General features: G+C 30.3%; 1 protein-coding gene and 1 long non-coding RNA gene across 6 annotated transcripts in view; one reads left to right on the plus strand and one right to left on the minus strand.

The window, feature by feature from the left end:
• Window positions 1-5,614: 5,614 nt before the first annotated feature.
• On the minus strand, window positions 5,615-7,660 carry LOC149060847 (uncharacterized). The gene is made up of 3 exons (XR_016189778.1): window positions 7,578-7,660; window positions 7,432-7,509; window positions 5,615-6,441 (listed from the first exon to the last, which is right to left on the minus strand). It is a non-coding gene; the product is annotated as an uncharacterized LOC149060847 (long non-coding RNA).
• Window positions 7,661-10,708: 3,048 nt separating this feature from the next.
• Patronin (calmodulin-regulated spectrin-associated protein patronin) overlaps window positions 10,709-14,744 on the plus strand; it is a 28,341-nt gene continuing 24,305 nt past the window's right edge. For 2 of the 5 annotated variants that reach the window (XM_015507885.2, XM_015507883.2), the window contains exon 1: window positions 10,711-11,349. In XM_015507885.2, the coding sequence (XP_015363371.2) occupies window positions 11,293-11,349 (57 nt within the window). In that variant the 5' untranslated portion in view covers window positions 10,711-11,292. Of the gene's footprint in view, window positions 11,350-11,620; window positions 11,764-14,744 lie in introns of those variants that run through there. The other 3 variants (XM_089218440.1, XM_015507884.2, XM_015507882.2) reach the window with 3 other exon arrangements.

The following is a 14,744-nucleotide window of genomic DNA, read 5'->3' on the forward strand; positions in this document are numbered from 1 at the left end:
TATAAAACAGTTATAATCATATACAAATAAACTTCAAAATTTAAAAATATTTGACATTTAAATACATCGGTTAGGTTATATTATAATCGGTTAACAGCTACGTGAAAAAGAAAGATTTATGTTCTAGAATAAAATAAAAGAATTTGAATAAACAAGAGTAATAAAATAAATACAGTCAATGACAATACTTTTTTCGTTGTTTTTGCTAGGTCAATTCTTAAACAAACTTATCAACAATAAGGTAGGTATGTAATGATATGTTACAAACAAAATTCAATTATTAAGTGAAGCTCAAGACAAAATAACCAAAAGAAACAATAAACTAATACACTAATTTCTTAATTAGTAAGACTATTTAAAAAAATTAAATTAAATTAAGGCTCCTCGCAGCATTATAAAGGTTTATAATAATAATAATCCGATAGTTGGATAGTATAACATTTTGGTCATTTTTTTGCCTACACAAAACCCCTTAGAAACTGTTCGCTATCGATATGAATATGTTATACATATGATGTTAGATACCTACATGGCTACATATTATAACCTACCTATTAACTTTTTACGAGTTTAAAGACATATAATTTTGAAATTTAGGTACATTCAAAATGTCATTGTGTGGATAATTAGCCTCCAACCACGGTAAAATCAAAATAATATTAAACAAATATTAGGCAAATATTTAACATGTAGCAAATTGATTGCACATTATATTATGTACCTACTAATAGTAGCATAAAAAAAAAAAAAAAAAAATGTTTAGCTGGGGAAATTCATGGGCTCACTCACTTTGATTGTTAAGGATCCCATTCGACGTCAACGTTTAAGAAATCAATTGAGAATAGTTTCGAACTTCGATCAATACTTTTTGGAACTCAATTGGATTGATTTTTAGATATTTGCTCATTTGTACACAATCTTAATCCCAGTAAGGAAAAATGTGAGGTAGTGGCGTATGTCCAGGCTTTATTGTAAAGCGCAGTTGGAAATCCAAAATATGCAGTTGGCTTAACATAAAAATATAATATATATTATATAAATAAAATATTAAGAAGTTAATTTGCTGTATTATTACCTAGCAATTTAGAATTATGTGTGCATAAAAAAACCTAGATAATGTGTAGTAAAGTTTATTGATCTTAAATTCTTAATCCCGGTGATTAAGGCCATTAGCTAAATCTATATTACTGTTAAGGATTGAATATTAAAAATAACTTTTTACAAATATGTTACTTGTTTCCAGCCTTTGAGCTTGTTTCAGAGATTTTGTGCAAATATAACTTAGAACTGTTAAATAAATGTGGTGTTGTATAGTGGGTACCTAGTACCTACCTATTGTTTTATCGATTATAATATATATATTATATAGATACAGACGGTCACCGATTGTCTTCAACTCTGCATTAAAATTCTAAAAACTGAAGGTACCTACCTACCTATATTTGCTTTCTTTACTATTTCTATTTTATTTACGAAAATGCAATAAGAAAGATAACATAATTATAAGTTTCGTCGCGAGAGCGTGATAAAAAAAGCAATTGTGAATATTATAGATGCAGACAGCAGACTGCGCACTGCATGTATAAATGTATAATTAGTAATTTAGTATAGTTGGACAACAAAGCGTCTCAATTATATTAATTGTTATTACGAGTCATGACGTGTACGGTGTACCAAGATAACGGAATATAACACAATATAATACGTATTTCGACAAAGGTCATTGAAAACTGAAAAGCAGTCTGATTCGCTTACCTATTGGCTATTATTATGTATCAGTGCCTATAAATCTTAAATCGGGCTTTTGGACCCAGCGAATCAATATTGCGTGTTGATGCAACCGACTTTCGTGTATAGGTATCTGTTTTATAATTATTGATTTACAAATTATTCAAAATTATATATAAGTGCGTTATGCCATTATGTCTTATGTGTTTTTTGGTTGGATCGGTTGGGGGTGAAAAAAATTCAAATTATCGAAAATTCGACTTATAGAGGTTCGAGTTATCGAAGTTCCACTGTATATGCCGTATTGAAGTATAAAAGTATAATAGTTCTCCCTGGATCTTACCATCCACTATATACGATATTTTACATAAATGTGGTTTGTGTATATCTAGTTGTAAATTATGCATTTCCTAATCTAGGCAAAGACATGATTGGCAGAATTGTTGTTATTTCTGGGACGCTATCTACAGGCTGGTACTGTGCTGCATCTACTTAATATGGTCGTTTGGCTCTTTTCATAAAAATAAATAACAATATATTACCTATATAATATATGCAAAAATTGTTTCAAATATTATTAATTAGTTAATGTTCAACCTACTGTATAAAGTATAATAGAAGTATAAATTATGTACACATGTAGCTACAGTATTATTAGCAGATGCCACTGTGCCAGGTAAGTATAAAATATCCTTATAGACATAGGTAATATACTAATATCACATATTGAATCCACTCAGAATAAATTCTTTGTATAAAATGATTTATCACTGTATTCAAATTTAAAATAAGTACCTACTAATAGTAGTTGCTTCAGTTTACAGGGTTAATCTTCTAAAATTTTAATTTTGGCTCTTCAAATTGGGCCTATTGGTGTCATGATTTTACTATACTTGATTAAAAACGCTTACGTCTTCATATGAATCTTATTAGTACATATAAATATTAAGTAATACAATATTCAATATTTTATAATATTATAATAATATATAATAGGTAGGTATATTATTCCATGTTGTACGCTGGAAAATGCAATTTCATCATTGATTATAAAATATTATATCAATGGATAACTATACAAATACAATAAAATAAATATGTATGCCAAATTTATACCTTATTTATTAATAATAATAACTAAAACAAATAAAATAAATTTCATTTGACAGTTTACAAAAACATGTGTTTTGACGTATGTTAGTTGAATTTATAAATAAATTAGCTATTTGCTCAATAATATATTATATATGTATACAGGGTGTTCCAAATTTCATGTGACAGCAGATTTCAGCATGATATATTTAAATTAGGGGAAAATGACCTATGTGAAAACTGTTTTGAATCATATAATCTAAATTAATTTGATATTAAATATTTTTTTTATTAATTAGGAGGGGAGGTTTGAGGGTCAACTTTTAAAATTCAAATGGGAACCTATATTTTTGAAATATGATTTGTGCACGGTAATTTTTAATGAATTTTGACGGTTCATTTACATTTATGTGATAATAATTGAAGGAGCTATCGACATCTGAATATTGGTGTTAATTTATAAAATGTCAACAGTGAATAATACTAAAAGCGCTTCCGTTGTACGACCTTAATAATCCGGGTATCGAATTGTGTGTTAAATCTGGAGACCTTGAAGGCCATGGAATTGGGCCAACTGTTCCAATCCATTTTTCACCAAATGTGTCGTTTAAGAATGCTTTTACAATCTTAGCATTATGAGCTGGGCAACCATCTTGTTGGAAGTACATATCAGTCCGTATGTCAAGAGGCACATCTTCCAATAATATGGGCAAAATATTTTGTAAAAAGTGTAAATATTTTTCCCCGGTTAATATACCTAAATAAATAATATAAATGTCATGTTTATTATTTTTTTAAAGTTGTGGCTGTTTAATAAATGTTCTATATAGAAAAATCATACCTTCAAAAAAATATGGGCCTACCAAAGTATCACCTATAATTCCACACCACACATTTATACTCCACATGACTTGAAATTTACTCTCTCTCATCCAACAAGGATTTTTTTCACTCCAATACCGAGAATTTTGACGGTTCAATATGCCATTATTTTGGAACTTACATTCATCGGTCCATAATATTTTATTTATAAGTGAAGGATCATCTTCCATTATAACCTGTTAAAATACATTATTATTGTGCAATCATTAACTATCGATGTAACAATGTATAAAAACAAAACTAAATTTTATGAATGTTGTTTTACAATAAAAATTTAGTGAAAAAAAATTTTTTTTTTTATTTTAAGTAAAGACCGGATTCATATGTTTTTACATATCGTTACTGGTTTATTGCAGTCTTTTGAGAGTAAAATATGTAGCCGATTCGTTCAATTCTGAGTTAGTAGAAAAAAGTTATGAGCATATTTCTTATTTGAACATTTACAATTTTTTTTATCATTTTAATATGAACCATTCAACAAAAAATACAATGCCAACAGTGGACATACTATTCTTTGAAGGTTTTTTAGAGAATATTTGCATCATATATTAGGTGTTTTAAGATAATATAAATCTGGTCTCTAATAATTATAAGTTATAGTTTATTACACATGATTGCTTACCTTAAACCAAGCAATGAAATTCATACGTTTATCATAATCAGTAGCACGAAGATGTTGAACTATATGAATTTTATAAGGAAACATATTTTGCCTTTTTAGAATTCTGTGTACTGATGTTTTCGATATACCAAGATCTTTAGATGCTTTGGATAAAGATGTATTCGGAAATGCTATAAAATATGTAATTACATTTTCTTCTGCCGCAATGTGGGTCAAATTTCTCATGTGCGACTGGTGTTTTCCGTCGGGAAAATGTCAAGTTTTCTTTAAGCAATTTACTAAACGTGAGAAAATCATTCGGGAAGGTTGATTTCTAGTAGGAAATCTTTCACTATATAACTCCAGTGATTTTCGACTATTACTGTTACACTCACAGTATACTAAAATCATGTCGACTTTTTCTTCGGAGGTAAATAACGGCATGGTATAATTTAAATAAATTATACACAAACTTTCAAAATTAAGTTGTGTTCAATAATAAACAATAAAACGAATAACAAATTAAAATATATGTATAATTTATTGAAGACAATATAAATATACAACAATACATGTGTTATTTTACAGAGAACAAATGTTAACATTTGTAATTAGATACAGTTAAGGTTTTCCCTAAATATAAGTAAAAAATAAAAATTATATATTTTACAACATTAACTTATGCATCTAATACAATAATGGTCTAGACCAGCGGTCGCCAACCGGTGGTCCGTGGACCACTGCAGATGGTCCGCGTGAAAATTTAGGTGGTCCGCGGAAAAATTTGAACTTAACTTGCAATATTATTTTATTAGCCAAAATTGCACGAAATTCTTTAAAACAAACAGGAAAAAATATCACATTCAAATTTAATTAAAACTTAAAACTTTAATCATAAATAAAAATAAAACATTTTTTATTATTTTACATAATATGTATTTTTTTTATAATATTTTGGTGCAAAATTTATTAGTAGTAGTACGGTGTTTATGTAAAAAAACTATTTTAAGATATAGATGGTCCGTAGAATTTAGAATATGGTTTCAGTGGTCCGCAAGGTCCAAAAGGTTGGCGACCGCTGGTCTAGACAGTATCTAGTCTACTTTACAACATAATATATTGTGCATTTTATTTTAAAGTATATGTATACATTTCATATTGATATTAAATTTTGTTCTTTTACATTAGTTTAATATTTAACAGTTTAAATTTTAAATAAAAATGGATAAATATCCCAAAACGTATAATGATTATCTAGTAAAGGATACACACAAAGATATATCAGAATTAGAATTTTATAAAAATGGCTATACTTTGTTATACGAGTCTGTAGAGATTGCAGCGATTTTCAAAATCATATCGGAAATGTTGCTTGGGATACGACGTCGGATACTACACCAATTCCTCATGTAGAGCGGAAAAAGAATACCGATCAACCGTTAACAATTGGTGAGTTATAATTTATATTTGCTTAAAATAGTCGTCTTTAAACATTTAGTATCAAGTCTCGGTGCTTTAAACTATTTGCTTATTTTTGATTGCAAATAAAAATATTTATCTTCAGGTGATAAAGAAACAGATTGCAGCGATTTTCAAAATCATATCGGAAATGCTGCTTGGGATACGACGTCGGATACTACACCAATTCCTCATGTAGAGCGGAAGAAGAATACCGATCAACCGTCAACAATTGGTGAGTTATAATTTATATTTGCTTAAAATAGTCGTCTTTAAACATTTAGTATCAAGTTTCGGTGATTTAAACTATTTGCTTATTTTTGATTGCAAATAAAAATATTTATCTTCAGGTGATAAAGAAACAGATTGCAGCGATTTTCAAAATCATGTCGGAAATGCTTCTTGGGATACGACGTCGGATACTACACCAATTGCTCATATAGAGCGGTAAAAGAATACCGATCAACCGTCAACAATTGGTGAGTTATAATTTATATTTGCTTAATATAGTCGTCTTTAAACATTTAGTATCAAGTTTCGGTGCTTTAAACTATTTGCTTATTTTTGATTTCAAATAAAAATATTTATCTTCAGGTGATAAAGAAACAGATTGCAGCGATCTTCAAAATCTAATCGAAGATGATTGAGTCATAAATTCTGACACCACACCGATTGTTGTACTGCGGAAAAATTTTTAGAACTTTTAACAATTGGTGAATTATAATTTTTGTATTAAGATAAAAGTCTTTACTTTCTGAACGAGGGACTCGTATACCTACAATAAATTCAGTTTTTATTGTTTTTAAATTATTTTATTTTACAATACAGGGTGATTGATTTATCATAATACACTCATTATTTCAAAAAGTATTGACTTTTTTCAAAATATTTTTTTACATGGTTTCAAGTTGTTAAAAAACTAACGTTTTTATTGAAAAATTATATTTTTAAATATTTTTATCCTTATCATTTTTTAAGTTTTTTACTTTTTTGAATGACAACATGGAGTTTTAATTTCATATTCCAAAGCAGAATATTTTTTTTAGTATTTTGATACATAGATATCGAATTTGGGGTTTGTAGTTTATGAGTTATAAGTATTTAAAGTTTTGACAAGTGGAGTAGTGGATAAATATTTTGGGGGGTAACCCCGTACCACACCACTCTGCCAATCTAAACTTTAAATACCTATAATTCATAAACTACTAGCCCCAAATTCGATTTTTATATATAAAAATACTTAGAAAATATTCTGCTTTGGAATATGAAATTAAAACTCTATGTTGTCATTCAAATAAGTAAAAAACATAAAAAATGTTAAGGATAAAAAATATTTAAAAATATAATTTTTTAATAAAAACGTTGGTTTTTTAACAACTTGAAACTATGTAAAAAAAATATTTTTAAAAAATCAATACTTTTTGAATTAATGAGTGTTTTATGATAAATCAATCACCCTGTAGATGCTGAGACTAAAAATCATATACATATATCTTAACGAATTACGACGGACATGCAATAAAGCAATATTGTTAAGACGATCTGTGTTATTGTAGACCTTAAAAATGTTCTTGATCTTCGTAGTGCTGATAAAGATCTTTTCGCAGCACAAGACGATACCGGAACGGTCAAAATAATTTTTAGAAGTTTATTAAACTTTTTTAACATACCTCAAAGCGAATTTTCCGATTTAAATAAATCTATGGAATCTTGTGTACTGTTTATGCTATTTTTTCTTGATTTTACATCTAAAAACATAACTAAATGCAACTTAAGTTTTCCTTGATTGAAAACAAAAATAATAAAAGGAACTAACATCTGTTACCATTGTTACCAATTTTTCTTTATCATTATCAATTACATTTGAGTTAAGTTTAATAAGTTGGGCGAGCAAGTTTCCCAGTTTTTTTAATCTGGAATTCTTTGTAAAACAATATGTAGGACTTATTTTGCAAGCAAAAACAATATCAGTTATCGACATGGATACGTGATACGGAGACAAATATTTATCATTTGACCGGAACTTGTTAAAAAGCATATTATATAGATATAGTACACAAATCGTTGACCATTGCTTTTGATTTTAGTAATTGCCACTTATTTCAGTGCGAATTTTCTTCTGTTGGTAAAACACTAAAACATGAAACATAATAATAACGTTTTGTTTTCAGATTGATCAATAACTACTTACTCAATAGTTTCATCTTTCATGTTTGTATTAAAATTTGACATCCGTGTAAATATTTCATTTTTTAGACGGGGCTCGACATGATTCGAGAACGTAGCACAAGTTTTATTTAATTTGTTTGTTGTTCACGTTCAAATGGTAGGTAGTACCAATGGTACAAATACAATTGCGCCTTCGGTAATGCAACGCTGCAATTCTTGATGGAAATACTGTATGATACATGAAATCGGTAAAAATCGCTTTGTTTCAGAACACTTTCATTTATTCGTATCAGTTATCAATGTAAAAATGGTTACCAGTTAATTTTATGCGATAACGATTATTTTCAAAATTGTATTTAAATTTAAAATTTTCTATTTCTATTTTGCGTTTAAGTATATTATATTATGGTTATACCTAGTATTTGTTGAATAAACGTTAGAATGAACTCAAGTCATGAAGTTTTAGCTGCTGTTGCTACAAGTATATAGCGACTTTTATTCAAACGACTGAAACAGAAAAACAGTTGGAAGAATGCTTGTTTCCGAAATTAAAATTATTTTAACTAAACTAATATCAGACGTCAAGACTCAAGGCAATTATTACATGATAAATACAATAAATAATAATAATAATTATGACAATGGTTAGTGATAATAACGGGCCTTCTCAGTGATTTTAAGCGCATATCCATCAGACAAATCGGGTTTTAGTTATGATGGAAACTACGATGTTTCGATGCAACAACGCATTCGATGCGCTGAATTTCAGAACACTATCGCTTGAAAATACGTTGCATTTTAGAACATGTTTTTTCATTTCGATGGCAATACGTATCCACAGCGTTGTATTACCGAAGGCGCAATAATTAAAGCATTAAGAGAGTCTTGGTTGATCATGCTATTACTTATAAGTTATATCAGTCCCTAAAATATCCAAATTTTCGTACTACACACATAGTCCCAAATCAGTAAAATCTAAATTATACATAGTTACCTATCAATTAATAATAATATGTATTTACAATAAATAATTTTATTTAAATAAAGTAGAACCTCTATTTAACAAATTTGAAGGTTCTTTAAAAAAACTTTTGAAATAGAATTTTTCTAGAAAAAATTTTTTTTTTATATAAAACTCATTTTAAGTGTTCCAAATGCATGAAAATAATAATTCATAATATCAGTAAATAAATTATAATAAATTTAAATTACCTATATTAAGTAGGTATGTAAATTATAGTTTTTTTTTTATTCTTTGTGGTCGAAGAACTTACTGCAGATGATATCCTGTATCAATATTGTTATTTTAAAACTTTATAGAATATTATTATAAAGGTTTAATGTGAAAAACTCACTTTTAAATTTCGAACTACACAAAGTGTGTCGTATTACACACAATTTTAGGGACTGAGTTATATACGGCATTAACTCGCTGAAAAGTTTTAAGAATTGGTGATTCTTTTATAATTTTCTGCCCAACTTAAATAACTGAACTTGCATAAGATTATTTCTTCATTATACCTACCTACCTAACACTACTATTCACACAATTAGTTTAAATTGCATGTGCGTAAATTAACACTAATGCAACGCATCCGTTTTGTGTAATATAAAATATCCACTTCAAGAATTGTTTTAAATGTTTTAAAAACAGAACTAGTGATCTCACGGGGTACCTACACTACGTGTAGAGGGGCTTGGGAAACCGCAGATAGAACAAAAGTACATGTTTAATCGAAAAAAATATCGAGTTGTTGGCTGCCTAAAGGTAGATACGTATTTTTTGGCGTAATGGAAAGAAAAAAAATATGTACTATAAAATAATAATATTGTCATTGGAGGCATTAAAATTTAGAACACAGTAGCACATAACTTTAATATTGGATTAATAATTCGTTGGGTATACATTTTAATCGGTGGTTGATGGTTGGATTGGTAAAATCGACAGACCGTGCCCACGGGACTCGCCGACTGCAACGACGAACGGACGTATATTTTTACCTACGCGCGCGCCGCCTTCGCTTATTCAGCGAGTACGGCAATGCGGTGGTAATAAACCCGCAACTGCGGCGGCGGTGGTCGGTTCTCGCGGTACACAGTATGATGGACTCGCACACACGAAATATTATTATGACTAGTTGGTTGCGGGCGGGTGGGGATGGAGATCCGTTTCTTCCGTACCGGAACGTTTCGGTCGCGACGAAAACGCCCCGACCGGTAGGAGGGGATTGTGGCGGGACGTGGGATATGATAATAATATTTGTCTTTTTCGTTTTCTCGCTGCCGCCGCCGTCGTCCGGTCGTATTTTATCATTGCGTGGCGGAAACACTGCAAAAAATACGCTTTCGGCGAGCGAGCGAGCGATATCATCCGTTCGCTATATCGCTCTCTCTCACCATCACCAAAAATGCTTACAATAGAAATAAATAAATAATAATAATATTATTATCTCATCGATTCGTAAAACTCGAACACACACACCCAACTTATTCGCTTACACGCGCAGGCACGCACCGATAAGTCGTTTCGTGTAACATCGGTCCGGCGGACTCGTCTTCCGCCGTCATCTAGCGCGCTCCAACACTTGGGCACTATAGTTCATACTTCATAATAGACATAATAGACATTAAACAATCACAATACTCGGCAGCTGTAGTAGCTCTCACTCGCCAAGCGCCCCGTAGCACGTCTACGCTGACGGTGGGGGCAGGAGTAGAGGAGGCATCGCGCGAGCTCGGTACCCTACATTGCTCACTATCACAACCGCCGCCCAACCGTCGCACACCTTGCCCCGCGACCGTTGCGCGCGCGCGCGCGTATGAAACGTTACATTATTATTGTACGTGGGTACTACCGTCGTCGTAACGCAACCGATCGTTGTCGATCGGATTTTCGGATTCCGCCTCCCGGCCGCCGATAGACGACAGTCGTCGCGTACTCGCGTGCACTCCACACACGTCGTCCTTACAATCGATATCGGTCGCAGAGCATTGCTCATTTTCACTCCCTAGATTTCGATTTCAACCCTATCGGCAGCCCCCCTAACCCCCTCCGAACAAAGCCGATTTTATTTTCGCACGCACCCGATACCTTTTACCTATTATTATTATCATCATAATCAGTTAATTCACACGGGGTCACACACACGCGCACGCACCAGCTATTGCAATACTAATTTATCATCGTTATCATCATCGTTTGTCGTCGTCGTCCGGTAATACTATCATAATAACAGTGATTTAATGTGATCGATGTGGACCACGGATCGCCGTCTTCGGATCTTCGGTGTTTTTATGGTACATCAATCGCGTTGAACAGTCTTCGTCATCGTCGTCGTCAAGCAGCTGATAAGCCTCGAGCCATGGACCGGGCCGACGGATCGAGAAATTTCACTGGCAACCCGGACATCTGTTCGCAGGTAAAATCGTCGGTTTTTTCGTTCTCATTCCGTTCCATCTGCCCTATCTAATAACGAATGCGCGCGCGGTCATCACGTTTATCCGTCAACTGAACGACTGTCTCTCAAAACGACCATAATAAACGCGTCTTCCGCGCATAGGTTTCCCTTGAACTAGCTAGGCAAACGGGTAATGCGGTCGATGCGTGTGACCTAGGCACGTATCGATACGACATTGATGACATACCTGCTCCGACTTTTTCCTGGTTTTGCTCAGTGCCCCAGACATACGCATCCCGACAAGACATTTGATTCAACAGAATAGATAGAAAATTTTTTGTTCAGTGCGTGCACTGTTCATAGTTTTTTTTTCTGTTCTTCAAACACGCTACCAGGGAAGAAATGAAAGACTCTGGCTATCTGGTCCGTGATCTGGTAAGATTCAATGACTCGGTGTGTACAACAGACACTGAGATTTTTCTAATCTCCTCCGATTCTGAATGTCATTCTTCGATCCGGTAATGTTGGTGGTGTTGTACCTTTATTCTCCCCAGGAGGTTAGTATTGTTGACACCATCCGTCCTTTATATTTCTTTGACCTCGAGCTTGTGATTTATTCCTACAATTGACGGTAATACTCTATTTAGTAAAGTTCCATCTATTCTGTTGAATGACTTTCATTGGCACTATGTTAGATTTTGCCTTATGTATTGTTTAAACAGTTAGATCGTTCATCGATTTTGAATTTATACGATTCCTTGCAGAATTCCTATTGATCTAACTAAATTTAGTAGTAAAACTGCTTTTTTAACTAATCTGGAATTTGGGGTTCTTTAAATATTTTACTTACTTACTAACAATATTAGGAAAGTTTGTATTTAGCTGCTTTAAGTACTATGTGCCTATTATAATAGATACATACATTGGATAGATGGTATTCGAGTTAATACTTGTATGCTGTCATACCCTTACTGATTCAACATGCATTTTAATGGATTTCATAATCTGTAGGCACCACTGTTAAATCTAGATTTACTGATATCAAATCAATAACATTTTATTGTCAGTTGTCACCGAGGTTGTCACATTGTCTTGCATCTAGGTACCTACCTATTTAGTTTTTTTCTTCGAAATCCCGTAAAATTATATTTACTCAAAATTTGCTAATAGGTACGATTCAATAATTAAAAAAACAGGTAAAAAATGTTCAATGTTAGGCATCTAAGTAGTGTGTTCAACTATGATTTTTTTGGTACCAATCTATTATATATTAAATAAGTTCCTTTGTAATTTTGATATTTAAAATAAAATATAGAAGTTAGGTTAGTATTCATTTTTCAATTAGTATATTTAGACATTGCTAAAACCAGTTAGATACATACCTACATTTCTCTTTTGAGTTTGATAGAGACTTATTCATGAAATTTAAATTTCTATATGGTTTATGAATTTGTTTTACCTACTCATAAAATAAATTTCAGTATTTTTATTGTAACTAATGGCCATGTAGCTGCCGATTTTTATTTGATCAATAAAAAAAAAATTACAGTATTATATCTACCTTTAAATAATTACTGTTTTATTTTCTGTAGGTTTCAGTTTATTATTTTTAAATAATTTCTAAGAACTTTATAACAATTAACTAGGTAGGTACCTACTTATGATTAAGGTTATATTATGTTAAATATATCAAATATCTTAATATCTTATATTTTTATCAACTAAAATTAAAAGTTTTGATTTTAATTTTATATTTATAATTATTGATTTATGTTTAAAGTGTTTTAATTGTGTAATTAGATAATATAATACAGAATTAAATATATAACATAGCCACCTCAATAGCCACATAGGTAGTTATCGAGGTAGTTATTAATATATTATATTAACAATGTTGTTTAAAAAATTTCTTTTTTAACTAATTTAAATAAAAAATTATGATTTAGGTATTACTGTATTACTGGGTGTATTACTCCAAGTAGGTTCTACCTGTTATTTATTAGTCTTGGATTGACAGATGGTTTTAATATTTAGTTATCTAATTATTTTGTTAGACAGGTAAATATAAAAATATATCTTTTTAATTATTTATAATTGTTTATTTATTTTCATGTGGATTATTTATCTTAATCTTGATAATTTTTACCTGAAAAAAAAATAATAATTTAGAATTCTAAATTGAATTAGTAATTGGTATGAAACAAGTAATAACCAACAAATTAACATAGTAACAACTGTAGTAGGTATTCAACGTTAAAACATTTAACCATATTTCTTATAATAAATCTACTATTTGATATCACCTTTTATTTATTTTATTTTATTAATTTAATTTTCTTATTGTTGTTTTTTATGTTATTATTATTATATTATCTGTTGAATATTGTTTTGTTTTGTTGTTGAGTTGTAATTACCTAATATTGAACAAATCCCAAAATATACGTAGGTAACTTATAATAAATATATGTTTAAATTAAATAATTAATCATATAATGTGTGTTTGAAATAACTGCAATTATATTATTATAAATAGGTAAATTTATTTATCAAAATGTGTGCTATATAGCTAAAGAGCTCCCAACCATTTCAAACAAGTGAAATTTTAAGTCCCTAGAGATCGATATCCAAAATAATTAGGTCTTTAGGAAGAGATTTGTTTGATGAGCTATGGTCTAAGCTTCAAAGAGTAATATTATTTATTATTTATTTATATTAATAATAATAATGATAGTTTAATATTCTAACAGTAATAGTGTCTAGTACACAAGAAAAAGTAAAACAAAACATTTTAATTTATTAATGTGATAACTTGCATTAGTTTTCTGCAAGTTTGAGAATTTAGGTATGGTGTTAGAAACAGCTATTACTGTTTGTTATTCTTTACCGATATTTGTTCTTTAAGTATATTTCAAACTCTAAAATATTGACTCGTATAACCAAGTTGAACCAAAAAATGAAGATATACGAAGGGCGATGTTCCATAGATTTAGGTATTTTTGAGTACTCGTGTGTTTCCAAAACTATGAGGGAATCTTAAGTATTTAATCATTCTATAACATTATTATTTCCATATCCAAAACTGTTTTATCAAAATCAAACAAATTCCCAATTTCATTGGCTTGTGTCTCAATATCCCTAGAAAATTGATTTGATATAAACTGCACAACTATATCAAATATTTTAAAGTCATTGAATCTTCTTTTAAATTTGGATCATAAATGTTGAATTATGTTTATGTGGTTTGTAGGATCATAAATATTTTCAGAATAATTGATTATTGTTTCTTGAAGCTTAAAGAAATGCTGGAGATCACCATTTTTTTATTTTATTATACTTTTAATGGTAAAATTAATTTTTTATGACGATTGACCTATATTACCTAGTCGATTGCGATTGACTGATTGGCGACCCTTGGT

The sequence above is a fragment of the Diuraphis noxia genome, unplaced genomic scaffold (genome assembly GCF_037042655.1).
Source record: "Diuraphis noxia isolate RWA-SAM2 unplaced genomic scaffold, SU_Dnox_SAM2 contig0001, whole genome shotgun sequence".
Taxonomy (NCBI): domain Eukaryota; kingdom Metazoa; phylum Arthropoda; class Insecta; order Hemiptera; family Aphididae; genus Diuraphis; species Diuraphis noxia.